General features: G+C 42.0%; 2 protein-coding genes across 3 annotated transcripts in view; one reads left to right on the top strand and one right to left on the bottom strand.

The window, feature by feature from the left end:
- Positions 1-12,989, bottom strand: part of ugl (ureidoglycolate lyase) — a 62,670-nt gene extending 49,681 nt beyond the window's left edge. Inside the window, exon 1 of the mRNA XM_059965185.1 lies at positions 12,851-12,989. The gene's annotated coding sequence lies outside the window, so the exon portion shown is untranslated. The remainder of the gene's footprint in view (positions 1-12,850) is intronic.
- Positions 11,914-24,459, top strand: rab33ba (RAB33B, member RAS oncogene family a). Of its 2 annotated transcripts, XM_059965191.1 has the most exons (3): positions 11,914-12,550; positions 12,621-12,946; positions 22,518-24,459. In XM_059965191.1, exons 2-3 carry the CDS (start codon positions 12,689-12,691, stop codon positions 22,962-22,964), a joined length of 705 nt encoding a protein of 234 aa, XP_059821174.1. In that variant the 5' UTR covers positions 11,914-12,550; positions 12,621-12,688; the 3' UTR covers positions 22,965-24,459. The 2 variants fall into 2 exon arrangements, with proteins under 2 accessions (XP_059821174.1, XP_059821173.1); XM_059965190.1 differs by having other exon boundaries at positions 11,915-12,946.
- Positions 24,460-24,518: the final 59 nt, after the last annotated feature.

Below are 24,518 nucleotides of genomic sequence, written 5' to 3'. Positions count from 1 at the left end.
AAGGTGATGAACTGAAAGCTTGGATACATACATGGAATTATGATGTAGTGGCCATTACGGAGACTTGGCTGGTACCAGGGCAGGAATGGATTCTCAATATTCCTGGATTTCAGTACTTTAAAAGGGATAGAGATGGGGGAAAAGGGGAGGAGGAGTGGCATTACTGGTCAGGGATACTATTACAGTTACAGAAAGGGTGGGTGATGTAGCTGGATCCTCTTTTGAGTCAGTGTGGGTGGACGTCAGAAACAGGAAGGGAGCAGTTACTCTACTGGGGGTATTCTATAGGCACCGATAGCAGCAGAGATACCGAGGAGCAGATTGGGAGGCAGATTTTGAAAAGGTGCAAAAATAACAGGGTTGTTATCATGGGTGACTTTAACTTCCCTAATATTGATTAGCACTTTATTAGTTCCACGGGCTTAGATGGGGCAGAGTTTGTTAAGAGTGTCCAGGATGGATTCCTGTCACAGTATGTTGACAGGCCAACTGGGGGAATGCCATACTAGATCTAGTACTAGGTAACGAACCGGGTCAGGTCACAGATCTGTCAGTGGGTGAGCATTTGGGGGACAGTGATCACCGCTCCCTGGCCTTTAGCATTATCATGGAAAAGGATAGAATCAGAGAGGACAGGAAAATTTTTAATTGGGGAAGGGCAAATTATGAGGCTATAAGGCTAGAACTTGCGGGTGTGAACTGGGATGATGTTTTTGCAGGGAAATGTACTATGGACATGTGGTCAATGTTTAGGATCTCTTGCAGGGTGTTAGGGATAATTTTGTCCCGGTGAGGAAGATAAAGAATGGTAGGGTGAAGGAACCATGGGTGACAAGTGAAGTGGAAAATCTGGTCAGGTGGAAGAAGGCAGCATACGTGAGGTTTAGAAAGCAAGGATCAGATGGGTCTATTGAGGAATATCGGGTAGCAAGAAAGGAGCTTAAGAAGGGGCTGAGAAGAGCAAGAAGGGGGCATGAGAGGCCTTGGCGAGTAGGGTAAAGGAAAACCCCAAGGCATTCTACAATTATGTGAAAAGCAAAAGGATGACAGGAGTGAAGGTAGGACCGATTAGAGGTAAAAGTGTGAAGATGTGCCTGGAGGCTGTGGAAGTGAGCGAGGTCCTCAATGAATACTTCTCTTCGGTATTCACCAATGAGAGGGAACTTGATGACGGTGAGGACAATATGAGTGAGGTTGATGTTCTGGAGCATGTTGATATTAAGGGAGAGGAGGTGTTGGAGTTGTTAAAATACATTAGGATGGATAAGTCCCTGGGGCCTGATGGAATATTCCCCAGGCTGCTCCACGAGGTGAGGGAAGAGATTGCTGAGCCTCTGGCTAGGAACTTTATGTCCTCGTTGTCCACAGGAATGGTACCAGAGGATTGGAGGGAGGTGAATGTTGTCCCCTTGTTCAAAAAAGGTAGTAGGGATAGTCCGGGTAATTATAGAGCAGTGAGCCTTACGTCTGTGGTGGGAAAGCTGTTGGAAAAGATTCTTAGAGATAGGATCTATAGGCATTTAGAGAATCATGGTCTGATCAGGGACAGTCAGTATGGCTTTGTAAAGGGCAGATAGTGTCTAACAAGCCTGATAGAGTTCTTTGAGGAGGTGACCAGGCATATAGATGAGGGTAGTGCAGTGGATGTGATCTACATGGATTTTAGTAAGGCATTTGACAAGGTTCCACACGGTAGGCTTATTCAGAAAATCAGAAGGCATGGGATCCAGGGATGTTTGACCAGGTGGATTCAGAATGGGTCATGGTGGAGGGAGTACATTCAGATTGGAGGGTTGTGACTGGTGGTGTCCCACAAGGATCTGTTCTGGCACCTCTACTTTTTGTGGTTTTTATTAACAACCTGGACGTGAGAGTAGAAGGGTGGGTTGGCAAGTTTGCAGATGACACAAAGGTTGGTGGTGTTGTAGATAGTGTAGAGGATTGTCGAAGATTGCAGAGAGACATTGATAGGATGCAGAAGTGGCAGATGGAGTTCAACCCGGAGAAGTGTGTGGTGGTACACTTTGGCAGGACAAATTCCAAGGCAGAGTACAAAGTAAATGGCAGGATACTTGGTAGTGTGGAGGAGCAGAGGGATCTGGGGGTACACGTCCACAGATCCCTGAAAGTTGCCTCACAGGTAGATAGGGTAGTTAAGAAAGCTTAAGGGGTGTTAGCTTTCATAAGTCGAGGGATAGAGTTTAAGAGACGTGATGTAATGAAGCAGCTCTATAAAACTCTGGTTAGGCCACACTTGGAGTACTGTGTCCAGTTCTGGTTGCCTCACTATAGGAAGGATGTGGAAGCATTGGAAAGGGTAGAGAGGAGATTTACCAGGATGCTGCCTGGTTTAGAGAGTATGGATTATGATCAGAGATTAAGGGAGCTAGGGCTTTACTCTTTGGAGAGAAGGAGGATGAGAGGAGATGTGATAGAGGTGTACAAGATACTAAGAGGAACAGATAGAGTGGACAACCAGTGCCTCTTCCCCAGGGCACCACTGCTCAGTACAAGAAGACTTGGCATTAAGGTAAGGGGAGGGAAGTTCAAGGGGGATATTAGAGGAAGGTTTTCCACTCAGAGCGTGGTTGGTGCGTGGAATGCACTGCCTGAGTCAGATACATTAATGAAGTTTAAGAGACTACAAGACAGGTATATGGAGGAATTTAAGGTGGGGGGTTATATGGGAGGCAGGGTTTGAGGGTCGGCACATTGTGGGCCGAAGGGCCTGTAATATGCTGTACTATTCTATGTTCTATAACTACTATGCTAACTTTCCTCAGGTACAATATATGACCTTACAAACTCACCCAATTTGTTGATGTAGAATATTGGAGGATCACCTTTCAATGAATTCATAAGAATTCATAGCCCCTCTATCTGTAAGGTCCAACAGTATGGTAGATTTTCAACTGCCCAAACCAAATAAAAACCAAAGAACATTCAAGACAAGTTAAGGAAATGATGATAGAGAAGCACAGATCTGAGGACTGGTACAAGGCCATCTCAAAGGCATTGAATATACCTCAGAACTCAGTGCAGTCCATTGTGAAAAAGTGGAAATATGAAACCTCTGCCACAATTCCTAGGTCAGGCTGCCCCTCTAAACTTAGTCACTAGAAAAGAATAACACTTGTCAGAGAGGCGACTGTGACACCGACAGTCACTCAGAGTAAGCTGCAGAAGTCAGTGGCTGCAACTGGAGGTGAAGTTCATGGCTCCACAATCTCTAAAGCCTTGTACAAAAAGGGTACTTATGGAAGAGTGGCAAGGAAGAAGCTCTGGCTTTAAAAAAAGCATATCCTTACTCATAAAGGCTTTGCAAAATGCCACTTAGAAGATACTACAGCAATACGGAAGAAAATCCTGTGCTCGGATGAGACTGAAGTGGAACTTGATGGCCTCGCCACTAAGCAGTAAATGTGGTGGAGATCTAAAACTGCCAGATAACACCATCCCTATTGTAAAACTGCCAGATAAAACCATCCCTATTGTAAAACTGCCAGATAAAACCATCCCTATTGTAAAGTGTGGTGGATGTAGCATTATGCTTTTCAGCAGCAGAGACTGGAAATCCTGTCAGGATTGATTGGAAGATGAATGCTGCTAAATACAAAGAGATCCTGGATAAAAATTTGCTAACCTCTGCCTGAACTCTTAAACTGAGGAGGAAAACACACTCCCAGAGCAACCATGGACTGGCTTCACGATGTCCTTGAGTGACCCAGTCAGAGTCCTGACCTTAATCTGATCAAACATCTCCGGCAAGACCTGAAGATTGCTGTCTACTGCTGCATCCCCAACTAACCTGATGCAGCTTAACCAATTTTGCAAGGAGGAATGGGCAAATCTTGCTGCATCACATTGTGCAAAGCTAATAGAGATTTATCCAAAAGAGTACTGGCTGTCATAGTTGTGAGAGGAAATTCAACTAACTACTTAACAAAGGGGGTTGAATACTTTTGAACTGCTGACATTTCAGTTTTTCCTGCTTTACAATTGTCCCTGCTGTTTGGGACTCTACTGTGAAAAAAATGGAATACTGTATATGATTCACAAATAAAATTTCTCAGTTAAGTTGATCAAAATCCTTGGTTGTAATTATGTGAACAAAAGGTTGGAGGCTGAAAATTTTTTTCAAGGCACTGTCCATATTAGGTTTGTCTGCCATTTCTTTGTCCCCCATTACTAGTTCGCCAGCATCATTTTCCAGTGGTCTGATGTCCACTCTATCCTCTTTTACTCTTTATATATCTGAAAAATCTTTCAGCATCCTCTTTTATATTATTAGCTAGCTTACCTTCATATTTAATATTTTTGCTCCTTATAATTTTTTAGTTGCCTTCTATTCATTTTTAAAAGCTTCCTAATCCTCTAACTCCTCAATAATTTTTGCTATATTATATGCTCTCTCTTTGGCTTTTATGCTGTCTTTGATTTCTCTTGTCAGCCACAGTGGCCTCATCCTCACTTTAGATTACTTCTTCCACTTTGCGATGTGCTTGGGATGTGACTCAGAAGGGAATGGTGGGCAGAAAGGGCACATTGAGGTGAAAGGGGACAGAACAAGATTCCATTGCCTCCTTGGTGCCAGGGTCTGGGACATCTCATGGAGTCCTCTGTTCTTAAATGAGAGGGTGAATAGCTAGAGGTGTGGTCCATGACATGTATAAGACAGGTGATGAGTTTCTGCAAAGGGAGTTCCGGGAGTTAGGTGCTAAGTTAAAGGGCAGGACCTCCAGGGTTGTGATCTCAGGATTGCTACCTATGCCATGTGCTGTTGAGGCCAGAACTAGGAAGATTATACAGTTTAATATATGGCTAAGTAGTTGGTGTAGGAGAAAGGGCAAAAGATTTTTGAATCATTGGGTTCTATTCCAGGGAAGGTGGGACCTGTATAGTTGGGACAGTTTGCACCTGAACTGGAGGGGGACTAATATCCTAACAGGAAAGTTTGTTAATGCTGCACGGTGGGGTTCATACTAGAGTTGCAGGGGGATGGGAACCAGAGTGTCACAACAGTTAGTGGAGAGGTTGTGGAGGCAGATGTTGGTAAGACCTCAGACAAAGTTAGGAATCAAAGGGTTGAGCATGGTGCAACTAGCGTCCTGAGCTGTGTATATTTCAATGCAAGTAGTATTGTGGGAAATGTGGATAATTGTGCTGAAGATAAGGTAGCTGGTTTACAACAGAGGCAATGTGTAGTGAGGAGAGGCTGTTGATGGGGCAAAACTGCAGTCAACAGGATGAGCTGCAAGATAACAGGCAGACAAAATCAAAAAGGGTGAATACAGGACTGAAGGTGTTATATTTGAATGTGCACAGTATACAGAATAAGGTAGATGAACTTGTAGCACAGTTGCAGATTGGCAGGTAAGATGTTGCAGGCATCACTGAATCACAGCTGAGAGAAGATTGTAGCTGGGAGCTTAATGTTCAAGGATACACATTGTATTGAAAGGACAGGCAGGAAGGAAGAGGGGGTGATGCACCATCAATAACTCTCGGAGACAGGAAGTGAACGATAGGCTTTTATTAGCAGAAAAAGGGGCCACGACATCTCAGAGACAGAGGGAGGAGCAGTGCCCCAATCGCCTTTATACAGGGCTCTGTGGGAGGAGCCACAGGAGCAGTCAGCAGAGGGGTGTGTCCAGACAGGTATACATAGTTTACCACAGGGGGCAGCATTGCTCTGTTGGTAATAAAATTAAATCAAATCATTAGAAAGAGGTTACACAGGATTGGAGGGTATTGAATCATTGTGGATAGAGCTAAGGAACTGCAAGGGTAAAAATACCCTGATGAGAATTGATATAGGCCCCCAACCAGTAGTAAGGATGTGGTCTACAAATTACAATAGGAGATAGAAAATGCATGCCATAAGGGCAATGCTACAATCGTCATGGGGAATTTCAATATGCAGGTAGACTAAGAATCAGATTGCTGCTGGATTCCAGGAGGGGAATTTCTAGAGTGCCTATGAGATGGCCTTTCTAGAGCAGTTCACAGCTCAGCCCACAATGGGATCAGCTTTTCTGGACTAGGTGTTGTGCAATGATCCAGAATTAATTTGAGAGTTTAAGGTAAACGAACCTTAAGGGGCAAGTAATCAAAATATGATCGAATTCACCTTGAAATTTGAGAAGGAGAAGCTAAAGTCAGATGTATCAATATTACAATGGAGCACAGGGAATTACAAAGGCATGTCAGAGGAGTTGGCCAGAACTGATTGGAAAAGAACACTGGCAGGGATGTTGGTAGAGCAGTACTGGCTGGAATTTCTGGAAGCAATACAGAAGGTACCGGGTATATACATCCCAGAGGAATAAGTATTCTAAAGGAAAGATGATGCAATCATGTTAACAGACAGACAGACATGCTTTATTGATCCCAAGGGAAATTGGGTTTTGTTACAGCCACACCCACCAAGAATAGTGAAGAAATATAGCAATATAAAACCATAAATAATTAAATAATAATAAGTTAATCATGCCCAGTGGAAATAAGTCCAGGACCAGCCTATTGGCTCAGGGTGTCTGACACTCTGAGGGAGGAGTTGTAAAGTTTGATGGCCACAGGTAGGAATGACTTCCTATGACGCTCGGTGTTAACAAGAGAAGTAAAGCCAACATAAAAGCCAGAGAAGGCATATCATAGAACAAAAACTAGTGGGAAGTTAAAAGATTGGGAAGCTTTTAAAAATGAACAGAAGACAACTAAAAAAATCATCAATAAGGTAACAATGGGAAATGAAAGTAAGATAGCCAATAATATTAAACTGCATACCAAAAGTTTCTTCAGATACACAAGGTGTAAATGAGAGACATAAGTGGATATCAGACTGCTGGATATCGATGCTGGAGTGGTAGTAATGGGGGACAAGCAAATGGCAGATGAACTGAATAAGTATTTTGCATCAGTCTTCACTGTGGAAGACACCCATAGTACAGTGACATTTCCAGGTATCAGGGATCCTGATGAGTGTGGAGCTATTGGAAAGTTAGAGGATTGGGAAGTTTTTAAAAACCAACAGAAAGCAACTAAAAAGTCATTAAGAAGGTTAAGATAGAATACAAAAGTAAGCTAGCCAATACTTTAAAAGAGGATACCAAAAGTTTCTTTTGATACATAAAGTGTAAAAGAGAAGTGAGAATGGATTTCGGGCCACTGGAAAACAATGCTGAAGAGGTAGTAATAGGGAAAATCAAAATAGCAGACAAACTGAGTAAGTGTTTTGCATCAGTCTTCATTGTGGAAGACTGTAACAGTACGATGCCAGGTGCCAGGGGGCATAAAGTGTGTGAAGTTACCATAACTAGAGAGAAGATTCTTGAGAAACTGAAAAGTGTGAAGGTAGATGAGTCACCTGGACCAGATGGTGTACACCTAGGGTTGTGAAAGAGGTGGCTAATGAAATTGTGGAAGCATTAGTAATGATCTTTTAAGAATCACTAGATTCTGGAATGGTTCGGGAAGACTGGAAAATTGCAAATGTCACTCCACTCTTCAAGAAGGGAGACTATAGACCATTTAGTCTGACTTCAGTGGCTGGAAATCTTTTCTGACATATCTGTTGGAATGGTTTGAAGAAATAACAACCAGGATAGACAAAGGAGAATCAGATGATGTTGTGTACTTGGATTTTCAGAAGACCCTTGACAAGGTGCTACACACAAGGCTGCTTAACAGCCTACAAGTCCATGGTATTACAGGAGAGATTCTAGCGTGGATAAAGTAGTGCCTGAATAGCAGGATGCAAAGAGTGGGAATAAAAAGAACCTTTTCTGGTTTGCTACTTGTAACTAATGGTGTTCCACAGGGATCTGCATTGGGGTTGATTCTTTTTATACTATATGTCAATGATTTAGATGATGGAATTGATGGTTTTGCAGATAAGAAGATAGGTGGAAGGGTAGTGTTACGAATGTGGAGCAACTCTGAGGGGCCGAAGGGTGCAAAGCCACCCCCCTCCTTTTTGAGAATCGCAAGATCGCTATTATTTCGGGTCTGAGACCCAGGAAATAAGAGAGATACACATCCGAGTACGCGTCGCTTCCTAGGATCTTTTTGAAGCCAGTAAAGTGCTGGATCACTCAAACAATCTCCACCTGTAAATCGCAGGCCCTCACAGTCCCAGAAACTCATTTAAGGAGAAAAGCAGACATAGAAGAAGTAAAAAAGCTAATTTCATTTGCTATCTCGAAGATGTCGACCGAGGGAGTGTTGTATATTGGCACCATCTTGACTGGAAAGGATTTAATTTGCCCCCAACTATAATCCTCTTTTAGATACAATTCATTGATGCCCACAACATCTTATCTGCCAATCTCTAACTGCACCACAAGATCATCTACTTTGTTCCGTATACTACATGCATTCAAATATAACACCTTCAGTCCTGTATTTGTCACCCTTTTCAATTTTGCCCCAAGTTACACTTCAACCCATCCCACTGACTGCAATTTTGCCCCTTCAATTATTCACACTCTCACTACACACTGCATTTACTTGTATACCAACTACCCCATCCTCTGCCCTAACACTCTGGTTCCCATCCTACTGCCAAATTAGTTTAAACCTTCCCAAGCAGCTCTAACAAACATACATGCATGAATACTGGTCTCCCTTGAGTTCAGGTACAACTCGTCCTTTTTGTATATGTCATATCTTCTGCAGAAGAGATTCCAAAGACCCAATAATCTGAAACTCTGTCCTCTGCACCAATTTCTCAACCACACATTCATCTGCCTCTTCATCCTACTTTAACCTTCACTGAGCTGTGGCACAGGACCTTATAACTTTTCTTGCCTCTGCCAGTGGTACCAATATGTACCACGACTTCTGGCAGTTCACTCTTTAGACCGCAGTGGGCCCGATCCAAGACATCTCTAACTGTGACAACATACACATCCAGTGTCTCTTTCACATCCACGGAATCTCCTGACTGTTCCTTTAACTATCATTACTGCAATCTTCTTCTTCCCCCATTCCCTACTGAACTACAGAGCCAGATGCAGTGCCAGAGAACAGCTCGCTGAAGCTTTCCCCTGGTAAGTTATTCCCCCATTAGTATCCAAAGTGCTATACTTATTATTGAGGGGAATGGCCAAAGGGGTATTCAGCATTGGCTACCTCTTCACTTTCCCTCTCCCGACAATTACCTGTGTACCTGCCTCCTGCAACTTAGGGGTGACTACTTCCTTTAGTCCGTCAACTACATCCTTGCTCTCCCATACGAGCTGATGGTCATCAAGGTGCAGCAACACAATGGACATGAATTTCACAATGCAACAACTTTTAGAAAATTGCAGGGAGCAATAACAGCCACTTTAGATGGTCTTTTTCAAGCTCGCATCAGCCATGAGGAACTGTGCAACATTCTCCTCAAATTCAAAACCTGCCTCCATCTTACATAAGTATCATGACAGCACAGAAGCAATGGCCCCTGTGTCTACAGCAGAGACAATCTCAGTGAAGACTGTTGTCAAACAAGGCTTCAAATTTGCCCCAATACTTCTTCCAGTTTTTCTCACTGGAAAGCTGTACCTCACCTCCAATAACCTTTTTGTTGGACTGAAGCTAATCTTCAGAACTTACATAGAATTATTCAACTTATGGCGTCTAACCTCCAGAACTAATCTCTACAGTTGAAGGCGCTTGCATTTACTCGCATTCAAAACCCAAGTTCCAGTCCATTGCATGTCACAGCAACCGCTCTTCCCAGGACCACACAAAACTGCAGAGAGTTCTGGATTCAGCTCAGTCCATCATGCGAACCTCCATTGATTCTATATATACCTCCCGCAGCCTCGGGGAAGCGACCTACAAGGCCTCTGCCATCTTGGTCATTCTTTCTTCTTCCCTATCCCGTTGGGAAAAAGGTACAAAAGCCTGATTGCACAAAGCACCAGACTCAAGGAAAGCTTTCGTCCCACTGTTATCCGACTGCTGAACAGACTTCTTTTATGCTAAAAGATGAACTTGTGAACTCTTGATCTCCCAATTTATTTCTCACTCTGTACTGTACTTTCTTTGCAACTACACTGTCTTCTGCAATCTGTTTTCTTTTTATTACATCAATGTACTAATGTATGGCATGAACTATCAGGTTGGTACACAAAACAAAAGCTTTCCACTGATCCTCAGTACACATGAAAACGATAAATGAATATCATTCACCAAGACATATGAGAGAATGAGCATCCACAAGATAGATGGTCCTTCACCACCCATCCCAATTGGATCAAATCACACCTCACCCCCACCAACAATAAAGGTTCAAATAATGAATGACTCTGGAAAATATGGATGACTTCCCACATCTCATAAACCTTCCCTCAATGACGACAGGCATTGATGATGAAATCGACCATTACTTGCTATGCACCAACTCTGCTTTTGGTTGACCGAAGAAAAGGGTGTTTGGACATCAATGACACAGACCTTGCAAACAACACAATTTACAAGGCAGCAGTAATCTCTTCCCTCCAATAAACTTCTGACAGCTAGACTATCTGTAGCTGTTCTTTCAAGACATGAGAAAGACGTCACCAAGGTACTGGAAAGACAAGCAAACCAATGTCAATATCCTTTTCCAGAATTCAAGAGATCCTAGCTAGTTTTGAAGGGCACATCATTTGAATGCTCCATAACAGACTTGTGAAACAGACACTCTATTTTGAGCGGAGACATGGGAAGTAATTAATGATGTACAAAGGTATAGATTCAAGAATGTGCACAAAGCCTCCTTGAAAAAAATGCAACATCACTGGCCCGTGATTGCCAAAAATGGAGAAGAGCGTTCAGGATGGTTATACAGAACCTTAAGTCTTTGCATCAACAGGACTCAGAAACCATTTGCATATTGCAAAAGGTTCATACCACCTCATAGACTACCCATTCACTGGTTCCACCAGCCAGCTTTTTCCCCTTCTTCAGATGAGTCAACACTTTCCATATTGGTCACCCAACAGTCTGTATAACAGAGTGGAAGCAGGTCAAACAATAGGTCCCCCTTAAGAAAGTGACTCAGCACTATGCGATCGAGTGACATTGGGCTGAACATCTATCTGGCATGCAGATAATTGTTGTTGTATAATCAAAGTTGTCTTCTGATGGGACTGTCAAAGATTTGATGGCATTATTCTGAATAAGTACAAGAATACTCTCTCCAGCATCCTTGCCAATATTCACCACCAAACCACCAAACCAACATCACCTAAACAAATGTTCCGGCTATTTTACTTTGCTGTTTGGGATATTTTGTGTTCAAATTGCTGCTCTTTGCTTCATTGAAACATATGTGATAGCAGGGTATAGCACACAAGCACAGAAGGTATATTGAAAAACATAGAAAGACAAAGGGAACTGCTATTACATATGCATCGTGTTCATTCAACTCTAACTGCATAGGCATCACATCTGATACAGTAAATCAAAAATCAAAATCTGAAGTTGCTGAATATCCAAAACAAAGGCAGAGAGTACTGCAAGTACTTTGCAAGTCAGGCAGCACACGTGGAGAGAGAAAAAAAGTTAAGTTTTCATAAGGACCTTATGCCAGAACTGGGGTAAAAAGAGATAACATTAATTTTAACCTTATATGGAGGGTTGAGGATAGATGGATAACACAGATGGAATATCTCAGGATGAAGTGACGTAAATATGTGAGCTTTAGTGTGTCTTTCCAAAACAATTTTAGCAACTGGCTTTTAAATATACACATATCAACAGAATTATACTGCTTGGAAGCCGCTTCAGAACTATCAGCCTTAACTATGTGTACTTAGTAATATTACAAACTGATAATATTTCTAACGTGAAATTATTTTAGCAGAATATAAATTACTCTTCCAGAATCGAAATACAAATTATTCACCATCTCTAGCAGAAGGAGTAAGCAATTTCTCCCGTTTACCATTAGCTCCCAGGTAACCTGAGGCAACTTTCGCATACGAACGAAATAAAAGTATATACTCTGTCCAGATTTACGGAAAACCCCAACCAGTAAAAAAAACTGTTGCAAAATCGTCGATTTAAAACAAATACTGCAGAGAAAGAAATATCGGCTTCTGAGCATTTAAGGAAAGACTGGTACTTTTCTGGGGGAATAATAGGGGCGCTCTCGCGATACTTTCTCGGGACTCGTGCTTTTCCTTCTTCCATTCAGCAGATCAGGGGGTGGGTGATGTGTGGAGGGAGAACAGCGGCCGGCTGAGGCGACGTGGTTCCGGGACGCTGAGCGGCGGGGCTGGGGCTGAGGCTGAGGCTCGAGCTGGAGCGCGGACAGCGGCCGGCTGAGGCGACGTGGCTCCGGGACGCTGAGCGGCGGGGCTGAGGCTCGAGCTGGAGCGCGGACAGCGGCCGGCTGAGGCGACGTGGCTCCGGGACGCTGAGCGGCCGGCTGAGGCTCGAGCTGGAGCGCGGGCAGCGGCCGGCTGAGGCGACGTGGCTCCGGGACGCTGAGCGGCAGGGCTGAGGCTCGAGCTGGAGCGCGGACAGCGGCCGGCTGAGGCGACGTGGCTCCGGGACGCTGAGCGGCGGGGCTGAGGCTTGAGCTGGAGCGCGGACAGCGGCCGGCTGAGGCGACGTGGCTCCGGGACGCTGAGCGGCCGGCTGAGGCTCGAGCTGGAGCGCGGACAGCGGCCGGCTGCGGCGACGGGACAGGACCTCCCTTTTTCTCGGAGTTATGTCCATTAGGGGAGGAAAGGAGGGGGCGTCGGCCATAGACTCGCCGGCGCACGGCGCTCCCCCAGCAGGCTCGCTGATGTTCACCGCGCCGCCCCGTTCCAGGATCTACAAGATCATCGTCATCGGCGACTCAGGCGTAGGCAAAACTTGTCTGACCTACCGCTTCTGCGCTGGCAAGTTCCCCGATAAGACTGAAGCCACCATCGGGGTGGATTTCCGAGAGAAGACGGTGGAGATAGACGGAGAAAAAATAAAGGTAACGCCGAAATCCCGCCTCCACCACCAATTGCCCTCTCCCCACTCGATAGGTAAAGGGCATCGCTCCGATGATTTGCTCTTTTGCTGTGTTAATTATTACCGCATACACAGGCGAAGAATCTTACACTATGTGTGTACGAGCTTTTCGAGGAAGTTACCGGCAAGGTGAATGAATGCAAATTAGTGAATGTTGTCGATGTGAACTTTGGCAAGGTATTTGACAAGGTTGCTCAGTCGCTCGGCATTCAAGATTAGGTAGAAAATTGGATTAGAGATTGGCTTTGTGGAAGAAGTCAGGGAATTGTGGATAGTTGCCTCACCGACTAGGAGGCCTCTGTCGTGGGGTTCAGTGCTAGGTCTATTGTTATTTGTCATCCATATCGGTGATCTGGATGATAAGAGCAATGCACACCCAAAGCTGGAGGAACTCAGCAGGCCAGGCAGCATCAATGAAAAAGCGTTAACAGTGAATGTTTCAGCTGTTTACTCTTTTCCATAGATGGTGCCTGGCTTGCTCAGTTCGTCCAGCATTTTGTGTGTGTTTATCTGGATTTCCAGCACCTGCTGATGTTCTGTTGCGTTTTGTTGATGATAATGTGGTCAACTGGATCAGCAAATTTGTGGATGACACCCAGATTTGAGGTTGTGGAGAGGAAGACTATCATGGTTTGCAGAGGGATCTGCATCAGCTGGAACAATGGGCTGAAAAATGGCAGGTGGAATATAATGCCCTTCTGTAGGTTCAACCAGGGTAGGTCTTACACAGTGAACAGGAGGGCATTGAGTGTCTTAGGACAATGGGACCTGGGAATACAGGTCCAAAATTCTTTGAAAGTGCAGTCACAGGTAGATAGAGTTGTAAAGAAAGCTTTGGGCACATTGACTTTCATAAATCAATGTATTGAGTACAGAAGATGGGATGTTAAGCTGAAGTTGTATGAGATGTTGGTGAGGCCTAATTTGGAATATTGTGTGTGTGTTTTTTGGTTACCTACCTATAGGAAAGGTGTAAACAAGGTTAAAAGAGTACAGAGAAAATTTTCAAGAATTTTGCTGGGTTTGGAAGACCTGAGTTATAAGGAAAGATTGAATAGTTTAGGACGTAATTCCTTAGAATGTAGAAGATTGAGAGGAGATTTAATAGAGGTATACAATATTGAGGGGTATAGATAGGGTATCTGCAAGGTTTTTCCACTGAGACTACAACCAGAGGTCATGGGTTAAGGGTGAAAGGTTTAAAGTTTAAGGTGAACGTGAGAGGAAACTTCACTCAGAAGATTGTGAGGGAGAGTGTGGAATGAGCTGCCAGCACAAGTGATGCACGCGAGCTCGATTTCAACATTTAAGTCAAGTTTGGATAGGTACATGGATGGTAGGGGTATGGAGGGCTATAGTTCCAGTGCAGGTCAATGGGATTAGGCAGTTTAAATGGTTTTGGCATAGACTGTCTGGTTTATTTCTGTGATGGTATATGATAATAACCTAACCTGAATTAATTTTAAGTAGTGAGCTGAGCTGAATTTTGGGTGGTCAAGGCAGAACAAACTATCACAGTTAACGGGTTCTTGGGTATACAGTTTGAGAACTATAATCTAGGATTTCCCAAAAAGTGTTAAAATGTAGGATTAAGTTAGGCAGTTACTGTTTTACAGAGACACAATAGGCCAAATGGCCTCATTGTAAATTGTCCATGATTCGTTATTTGTAAAATCACTAGTGTCCCCCACCTCAACCTACTTCCTGTAACTATCTGTGATTTTTTTTTATATATAAAAGCCAGGGGAAAAAAAGCAGTATTAATGTTTCATGTCAGTGACCTCGGGCATTGTCTGTGTGGGCAGGTATCTTCTACAAGTAAACTACAAGTGATGTGAAAGTAAATAGTGGTGGACTAGTCAGGTTGGAAGCATCCTTCACTGATGTTTTTCCCCTTCTTGTCCAAGTTATGTATAACTCTGTGCCATGCACAAGCTAAGATTGAGTTTTGAGGTACGCAGAGTTCATGTCGGGTTCTCTGTTGATACCACACCAAAAATGTAGTTCTGCTGTGTGACACTGATTGCTTCAAGGAAATTAATGTATTGACATTTAGTGGTATTTCTTATGATCAGGAAAACATAGTTTTAAGAGTAAGCTCATGAGAGGGATCAATATTGAGTAGAAAGAGGAAAGCATTAACATTTCAACATGAACTTTAGATGAATAAAGAGAGTATCTCCCGTAGCAGTAGACTTCAGAAAAAGCCTGTTGCCTTTTTCTCCAATTGTTTTATGGTGGACAACTCTCATATTTCATTCACTGAACTGGATTCTGTCTGGCATTTTGTTATTGGGACCTTTGCAATTGTAGGTATTAATGATGATACAACGTCAAGAACTTTTCTGCTCCTGGCTGTGCTTTTCCTTATACATTGTGCACAGGCAGTAAAACTCTGTTCTGGCATGCTTGGGACTTCAGATGCCAGACTAGCAGATCTTCCAAGCAATTGGATCTTAACTGTTTTAGTTCAGTTTTTTTTAATATATGATGCACAGTAATGAATCTTTCCAGTGAACTAGGTAAGAGGAAAATGAGTATGGTAAACATTACCTAGTAAGCTAGACACAGAATCATAAAGATTTCTAAATGGATAGTGGATTATTGGAACTTTTTGCATTTGGATGGTTTGAAATACCATTTAGGAATGATTTTGAAAAGAATTTTTGTGGTGCTCTGCTAAATCAGGGGTCCCTAACCTTCTTTGCACTTCTTTGGACCGATTTAATATTGATTCTTGCGGACTAGCCAACGGGGGGTGGGGGTGTTAATCATGACTGGAATATAGGTGAAACTTTAAATCACTTATAAGTGGCTAATACACTCAATTCCATTTCTAAAAGGGTTTATCTAACAAATTTAATGTTAAACACACAGCGCATATTTTCCTCGTGTGAATATAGTTGTAAGTCAATAGCATCATAAAATTTTAAGTAACGTTTGGATATTAAACACAGCGCATATTTTCCTCTTATGAACATGTAAAATCATTGCAAGACACCAATATCGGTGAATCAGTGCAAGCCTTGGGCTTGTTTCCCTGCAACAAGACGGTCCCATCGAGGGGTGATGTGAGACAGCAATACTTGAAAGGGGTTCCTTATGTCCCGTCTATTAGCAATTTAGTTTTTGTTGCATTCATTATAGAAAGCCCTGCTTTGCAGAGATATGATGTTGGAAATGGAAGCAACGTTTTCAGTGCTTTTGTGGCTATCTCAGGATATTCAGCCTTGACTTTGATCCAGAATGCCGGCAGAGATATTATGATAAAAACATACTTTTCAGCCCACCGTCATTTGCAAGCTTGAGGAGTTGACCTTCCCGTGCTGACATGGATGATTCACCAGGGACATTCACAGATGGGTCGCGGACCCATTCCTTTACACTTCTTGGATCATTTGTGGTTGGGAAGTAATGCTCGAATTTTGTCAGAAGCGAAGTTAGGTGATCGTGCATCAGTTGTGAGAATCATTTGTTTTTTACTCATACTGACTGATGACCTCGAGTGCATTCAAGTTCAACAATGGGCATGGCAGGGAATGAGGAAAGGTGCAGCTGACTCATATCGTTTCATATCGCCAAATCATATCGTTTCCCCGTGGCCCGGTACTGGTCCGCAGCCCAGTGGTTGGGTACCACTGTGCTAAATGAAAACTTTTAAGCTAAAGAGCATGGCTTCTTTTGTGAAGTAATTATATAATCATAGGTCAGTAATTAAGATTTACCTTCAGATCACCATGATGTAGCTAAATTGTGGAGGAAGGTTGAGAGGTGAATGATTAAAATTTGCTCCAGAGTTAACAGGATATTTTACTGAATATAAATTGAGCTATGCTTTAAGTTTCTTTGCCATTTTAATTTTGGTGTCCTCTTGCATTCTCAAATGACAAATGTGTCCATACTACTTTGTTTTGTATCTTGGTGATCTGATACTGTCCTTATAACCCCCAAGATATCAGATGGAGTACATGTGTAAAATGGTCAGCTGCAGCGCTATGATTCAGCAATTTTACTTTGCTCCTTTAAATAAGCTGTTTGGCAAAGATTTTTCTTTGGGAGGAAATGAAAAAGTGCCATCTTTTCTCTCCCACGGTGAAGACATAATATTTGTAGAGTTATCTCAAGCTGCCTCTGCTTTATCTTCACTTTATGTTTCGAACTGTTGCCAAAATAGCAAGTTAATTGTTTATTTTGGGAGCAGGGGAAGGGCTGTCTGAAATATTTAAAGCATGCAAGTTTGTGTAATCGGAAATTTCTTACCTATTTTAATCAAAATCAAGTTTAGTGAAATATTTTTATGGCAGCAGTATTGTGCAAGACAGTTCTCGCACAGGTGTAAAAACTCTGAACTAAACACCAAGTATAAACCAGAGTCCATGAGGTGTGATCCCAGTAAGATTAACCATTTACTGTTCACTCTTCCACATTAACGTATGGTGAAAACTGTTGATAAAACAACACAAAATATATACAGTATTTGTTTCTTTCTTGGCATCACATTTACATCATAAATACTTCCAAAAATAAAACTACAACAAACTATATTACATTGAAATACGACATACAGTCAGAATCTACCTACACCATCAACTGCTTTAAATACTTCAACACAAACTATCCGCAACTCTTTAAATAACAAAGAACATAAACTTTATCATCTGTCATTACTTTTAACAGAATCAGCGTCAACATTTTTACTTCAACATATCGATTATCTTATGAACTTACGGCGTTGCTTCTATGATGTTTCTAGTGCGTGGAAAGAAAACTTTTCTCACGCTGATCCTGCAGACACAAGCCCCCTCCTTCCCATTTCTCCAAACTGGTATTTTCACACAAGACGCAGTGAAATTGGGTGTGACGTCATCGCATGCCGCGATATATCACAGACAATAAATTTACTTTCAACAACCTTAACTTTAACTAGAAAACGATTACAAATGAATTACTAAAGCGAAAATATAATAAACTAAATAAATGCCTTAAGGGCAACGCAATGTGTGTCATTGTCATGGACACAAATGATTTTGCAGATGCTGGAGATCTAGAGTACCACACATAAAATGCTAGAGAAATGTATTCGTTTGCATAGATGCTGCCTGTACGAGTTCCTCTGGACTTCAGGAAGGAGAAGTTGAGAAACACACATCAGTCCTTATCGAAGGATCAGCAGTGGAAAGGGTAGCAGTTTCAAGTTCCTGGATGTCAACATCTCTGAAGATCTGTCCTGGGCTGAACTTATTGATACAATTACAAAAAAGGCACAACAGCTACCATATTTCATTAGGACTTGGTATGCCACCAAAGACTCTTGCAGATTTCTACAAATGTACCATGGTGGTTGCATCGCCGTTTGGTATGGAGGGGCCACTGCACAGGATTGGAAAAAGCTGCAGAAAGTTGTAAACTTGGCCAGCTCCATCACGGGCTCTAGCTTCCCCGGCACTGAGGACATCTTCAAAAAGACGGTATCTGTTGTTGAGGGCCCCCATCATCCAGGACATGGCCTTTTCTCATTGTTTCCATCAAGGGGTTGATACAGGAGCCTGAAGACAGACACAATGTTTTAGGAACAGCTTCTTCCCCTCCACCATCAGATTTCTGACTGGACAATGAACACATGTACACTACCTTTTTTGTTACCCCTTTTTTTGTTTTCTGGACTAATTTTATATCATATTGTAAATATAGTTTTTTGCATATTGCAGTCTACTGCTTCAGCAGAACATGTTTCATGACACATGCCAGTGATATTAAACCTGATTCCAATTATGGAGTGGTTTATAAATTCTGAGGACACAAAATGAACTTTGTCCCAGTTCCAAGAAGTACAGCTCTTTTCCACCCTTTCTTAAGTGTTGTTCTCATTCATGGAAAGTGTCCATGTATTCTCTGAAATGGAACATCCACACTAGAAAACAATACTTAACTAGAGACTCTTCAGTTGATAAACAAAAGAACAGTCTCTTCAGTTGATAAACAAAAGAACAGTCTCTTCAGTTGATAAACAAAAGAACAGTGTATAAAATTAAAGTTCATGTCTTTCTCAATGGATTTATTAAACAGCTATGTCACATTTCTAAAAGAATTTTGTATTTGGCCACAAATGTTTATATCAAACTGCAATGATGTAAATATTCATTTATTCCCCTATAGCGGGGGTCGGCAACCTGCGGCTCCCGAGCCATTTGTGGCTCTTTCACCTCTGTGCTGCGGCTCCCTGTGGCTTTGGGAAATAATTGGTCAGTATTTAATTAAAATGTATTTTATGTTAGTTTGTTAGCTTTTGAAATGTAATTCTAAATTTGAAGATTATGGTGATCTTGTACAATCTAAGTGTGGCGACACATTTCCTCACAATTAGCCAGCATTCCGGCTAAGGGAGATAGCCTACGGGGGTTTGTGAGTACGCGTCTTTTGCAGCATCTGCGTCCATGGGGGCTGGGTTGAGGGAGGCTTAAAAGCAAGGCTGTTTAGTTCGAATAAAGTTATTCGACTGCAGTTTACTGACTGCGTGAGCACACCGCTACAACGTGTTTTTATCGCTATTAATATACGTCACCACTGCCAATACCTGACACCCGCCAGTGCGCGATTTCTTTAATTTTTCGATCCAAGGTAAGCCAACTATGGAGAATTCTAAAAAAAGAAAAGTGACTGAAGAAAACAGAACGTTTAATGATACGTGGACAGATTCATTTGCTTTCACTGTTGACGAGACTGGTTTACCGGTATGCTTAATATGCAATGAGAAACTAGCAAACAACAAAAAGTCAAATGTCGCAAGGCATTTCCAGAATAAACACGCAGCCTTTGCTCAAAAATATCCGGATGGAGATGAGAGAAAAAAAAGCCGTTTCGGAACTGATGCGGAAGGTTGATCTGAGCAAAAATCATTTCCAGAAATGGATGAAGTCTGGAAAATCAATGACATACGCCAGTTATATTGCCGCTCAGGAAATAGTCAGGCACGGGAAGCAGTTTACAGATGGTGAATATATAAAAGAATCTTTCATTAAGATTTCAGAACATCTATTCACGGACTTTAAAAACAAGAGTGAAATTGTGCAGAAAATCAGGGATATGCCCCTCTCTGCAAAGACTGTCAAAGACAGAACCATAAAAATGGCAGAAGACATCACAAGACAGCAAATTAAAGACATCAATTCAGCTGTGGCCTACTCGATTGCCTATGACGAGTCTAAAGACAAAGGTGATATTGAACAAATAGCGTTGTTCTGCCGGTATGTAAACTCTGCCGGGCCACAGGAAGAACTGATTGAGTTGATACCTCTAAAAGACCAAACACGGGGGGAGGACATCTGTGAGGCTGTCTTGAATTGTTTAAGAGCCAAAGGAATAAAGACCACCCATCTGGTGTCAGTAGCTACTGATGGGGCGCCGAATATGACGGGAACGCACAAGGGATTTGTGGCTTTACTGCAGAAGTCGCTGGACAGAAAGCTGCTGACTTTTCACTGCATCTTGCACCAAGAGGCATTGTGCGCTCAAACATTTCCTCCGGAATGCACAGAAGTAATGGATGTTGTCATTCAGATTGTCAATAAAATAATGGCAAAAAATTTAAATCACCGTCAATTCCGTTTGTTACTGGACTAGCTGGAAAGCGCATATTCTGATCTCCTGCTGCACAACAAAGTCCGGTGGCTGTCCAAAGGGGAGGTGCTGAAACGCTTTGTCGCGTGTCTGGAAGAAGTGAAAACTTTCCTGGGCAGCAAAGGGCTCACCTTTCCTGAGCTGGAACAGCCAGAGTGGCTGGAAAAGCTACACTTCATGGTAGACATGACAGCACACCTGAACACGCTGAACACAGCTCTTCAGGGGTAAGGACGTACAGCCCTGCACATGTTGGAGGATGTTTTGGCATTCGAGCGCAAGTTGACAGTGCTTGCCAGAGATTTACAGAAAGGCACATTGTCTCACTTCCCCAATTTGACAAGAGTTCAAACAAGGTCACGACATGATAATTTCGGAGTATTTACATTCTGCAATCATCGCAATGCAAACATCGTTTGGGAAACGCTTCTGTGAGTTCAGAGAGGAAAAAAACACATTATCCTTCCCGGTCACTCCCTTAAGCATCGATCCTTCCCTACTGAATACGACTGCATTGGCAGGTGTGAGTCAACCTGATCTTGAGATGGAACTGGCCGACATAGCCGACAAAGACATATGGGTGTCCAAGTTTAGACGCTTGACAGCAGACCTTGAAGATGTTGCCCGTCAGAAGGCCGTTCTTGCTCAGAATCACAAATGGAGTGATATTGAAAACCTTCCAAAACCGGACAAACTTGTGTTCGAAACATGGAATGCTATGCCCGACATTTATGTAAACATGAAAAAGTATGCGCTTGGAGTCCTGTCGATCTTTGGATCCACATATGTATGTGAGCAGGTGTTCTCCAACATGAACTTTATTAAAAACAAACATCGCGCACGCCTCACAGATGACAGCTTGCGATCCTGTGTAAAGATGAAGGTGACGTCATACAGCCCTGATGTGCAGACGCTGTGCGCTGAGGTCCAGGAGCAGAAATCCCATTAACCAAGTATGATAAATATTTTAATTGCCTATTATTTTACGTATATTCATATTTTTTCATTGTTCAGTGAAATAGTCCTTTAATTTTTCAGGCTGACAGCTGGCTGATATTTTTGGTTTGCTGCTGGCGGAAAATTTAAGTTCGGCGTTTTTCATAAATACAAGAAGGACTCAAATAGACATTGAGTATTTTACTTAAAAGTAACCTTCAACCCAACGTCTTTTTTTCGGAGTTCAAAATGTTTTTGTTGCATGCAGAAATGTAATTTCGTTTTCTCTGCAGGAGTTCATCAATTTCATAAATGCAACACATTATAGTTTGTTTATACATAGCATAAAGGCAAAAAAAAACGTTGTATGCAGTGTTATTTCATTTTAAATGTCAAACGGGTTTTGCGGCTCCCAGTGTTTTCTTTTCTGTGGGAAACGGGTCCAAGTGGCTCTTTCAGTGGTAAAGGTTGCTGACCCCTGCCCTATAGGTTCCCACTATGCCTCCCACAAAGATGACAAAGCTCATACTTCCCATTGAATTCCATTGTTTTGTAATATTTCTATCCTCTTTGTCTTATTATTTACATTACCCCACAGCCTACGTTAGCCAAAGCACTTATTCTCTTTTCGTCAAGAGTTGAAATACAGTGGATTCTGGTTAATTGTGCCATCGGTTAATCAGCGCAGCTGGTTACTTGGGACAACTCTTAAAGACATTGGGTCTCTACAGGAGCACTGGTACAGTAGATGACCACAACAGATTCACACGTGAAGTGGCGCTTCACTGGAAGGACTGTCTGGGGCCCTGAATGGTAGTGAGGGAGCAGGTGTAGCACTTGCTCCACTTGGTAAATATAGTTATAATTCTTCCTGCTCCCTTCATAATTTCGGTGAAAATTTGCCTACACGTGAATAATTATTTCAACGGCAGTTAAGATGTTGTAAGGTGATTGTAATTTTGTTTTTACCTTTTTTTAAGATTCAGCTTTGGGACACAGCTGGCCAGGAACGTTTTCGGAAGAGCATGGTGCAGCACTACTACAGGAACGTCCATGCTGTTGTCTTTGTGTACGATGTGACTAACCCTGTTAGCTTCCAGAGCCTTCCAGCCTGGATTGAAGAATGCAAACAGCACTCACTAGGTGGAGAAATTCCACGCATCCTAGTGGGAAATAAGTGTGACCTGAAAGACTCCACCAAAATTAAAACTGACCTTGCTCAAAAATTTGCTGATACTCAAAACATGCCGCTGTTTGAGACCTCGGCTAAGAACCCAAACGATAACGATCACGTAGAAGCCATTTTCATGACTTTGGCTCATAAGCTAAAGAACCACAAGTCCATGATGCTTAGCCAACTGCAAGTAGATCAGTACAAAGTTGAGCTGGAATCTGAACCAAAGCCAAGTGTGGAGTGTTACTGTTAAAGAGAAATTATTTGTTTTCCATTTGAAACAAAATGAAAAGTGCTTTGCTGCTAAGTACTGTGTAGAGTGTGGACAAGGCTGCAATGAGTTCTCTGACTATGGCAGATCTTGTTGCCATCCATCATAGGAAATGTGGTTGAACAAGAACGAGGATTCATCCTGGCGAATACTGACTGAAAATGAAGTCAGCGGACAGTCCAGAATTGAAAAGCGTCCATTTTCTGGTATTGGTTATCAGTCATTAATTTTGTACCTCAACATACAAGAGAAGTATCTATATATTTTATTCAGTTAATGTCATTTTATACTTCCTTGTCCTTTTCTTAGCTTTTCCTTAATCTTTTCTATTCCATCTTGAAATTGGGCATCTTGGTCTTTGAAACCCCCTCAGTTGTTTAGTTGGTTAACAGCAAATAGCTGAGTGTCTAGGAGCAGGAAGATCTCCACGCTGTTAGTAAATTCGGACCAGAGCAGCAGTTGGTCATTTTTATTAATCTTAACTCTTCATTTTCGGTGGGAACCAAATGTGCTTCTAGCATACTTGGAAATATCATGATGCCTGTGTTAGTTGGGTTAAATTTTTGGACCTGCATAGGAAAAGTGGTGACTTGATTAAAGTAACTATCATGCAAAAGATATTGAATGTTGATGGGGAAAAGGAGGGAAGATTGAAGATTTTATTTTTAAAGTATTAGTGCACCAATTTGCATTCAGTTTTGCCAAACAACATGCAGACAGGTGTTGCTGAATTGTAACTTGTACTTCTGTGATTTGGCTAATACGAAAGTATACATTTTAAGTGATTTAATTAAATTTGACTAGCAAGGTCTAAACTAAAACATGTAAGGCTTTAATTGTTTAAGTTTTTTTCTCAAGGTAAGAGGACAGGAAGAGCCAGTGTGTGCATTTATTCCTGGACATGAAAGCTGGCTCTGACAAAGGAAATGATTGCAGGTGCTTCTGAACAAACGTTTTCCAAATCTTCCCTCAGTAAAATGGGGAGAAACATCATGAGAGAAGACATGCAAGAATGTCAGAATCATTCATTCTGTCTCCTTTTGTTTGTATCAATGCAGCAATAAGGTACTTACTGACTGCACTCTGAACTATCAAGCAATTTATTCATCATTGACTAAAAATGCATGTATTAATAGTAACCACTGATGAAAGATGAGGGGCTGAGTTTTAATGCGTAATCTATCCAGAATTGCAGATGATGGTTGGATTTCCAATAATTCACCATTGTAATGAGCGAGCTGAAAATAAATCATTAATTGTCATACTTAATCCATTATCAAGAATAGCTTCATTAGTTTATTAAATTTGCACTAAAACAATCAATTTTAAATATTAAAAAATTACAAACTTAATTCTGTTTGTTCCAATCTTTTAGATTTGCATTATCTGCATATTTTAAGTCTTCGTTGATGTCTGTATTGATTTTGAAAGAACACAGTTAATTAATAAAACCTACTTTGCTTTCCACTTAAACAGTCTTCTGCCTGTCTAGCTGAAGTGGTTATTTTTGTAAATGATTCTGAATCTTTAAATGCT

Source organism: Hypanus sabinus, chromosome 3, assembly GCF_030144855.1.
Source record: "Hypanus sabinus isolate sHypSab1 chromosome 3, sHypSab1.hap1, whole genome shotgun sequence".
Lineage (NCBI taxonomy): Eukaryota > Metazoa > Chordata > Chondrichthyes > Myliobatiformes > Dasyatidae > Hypanus > Hypanus sabinus.
Note: the sequence above shows the minus strand (reverse complement) of the source record. Positions and strands in the feature narration are given on the sequence as shown.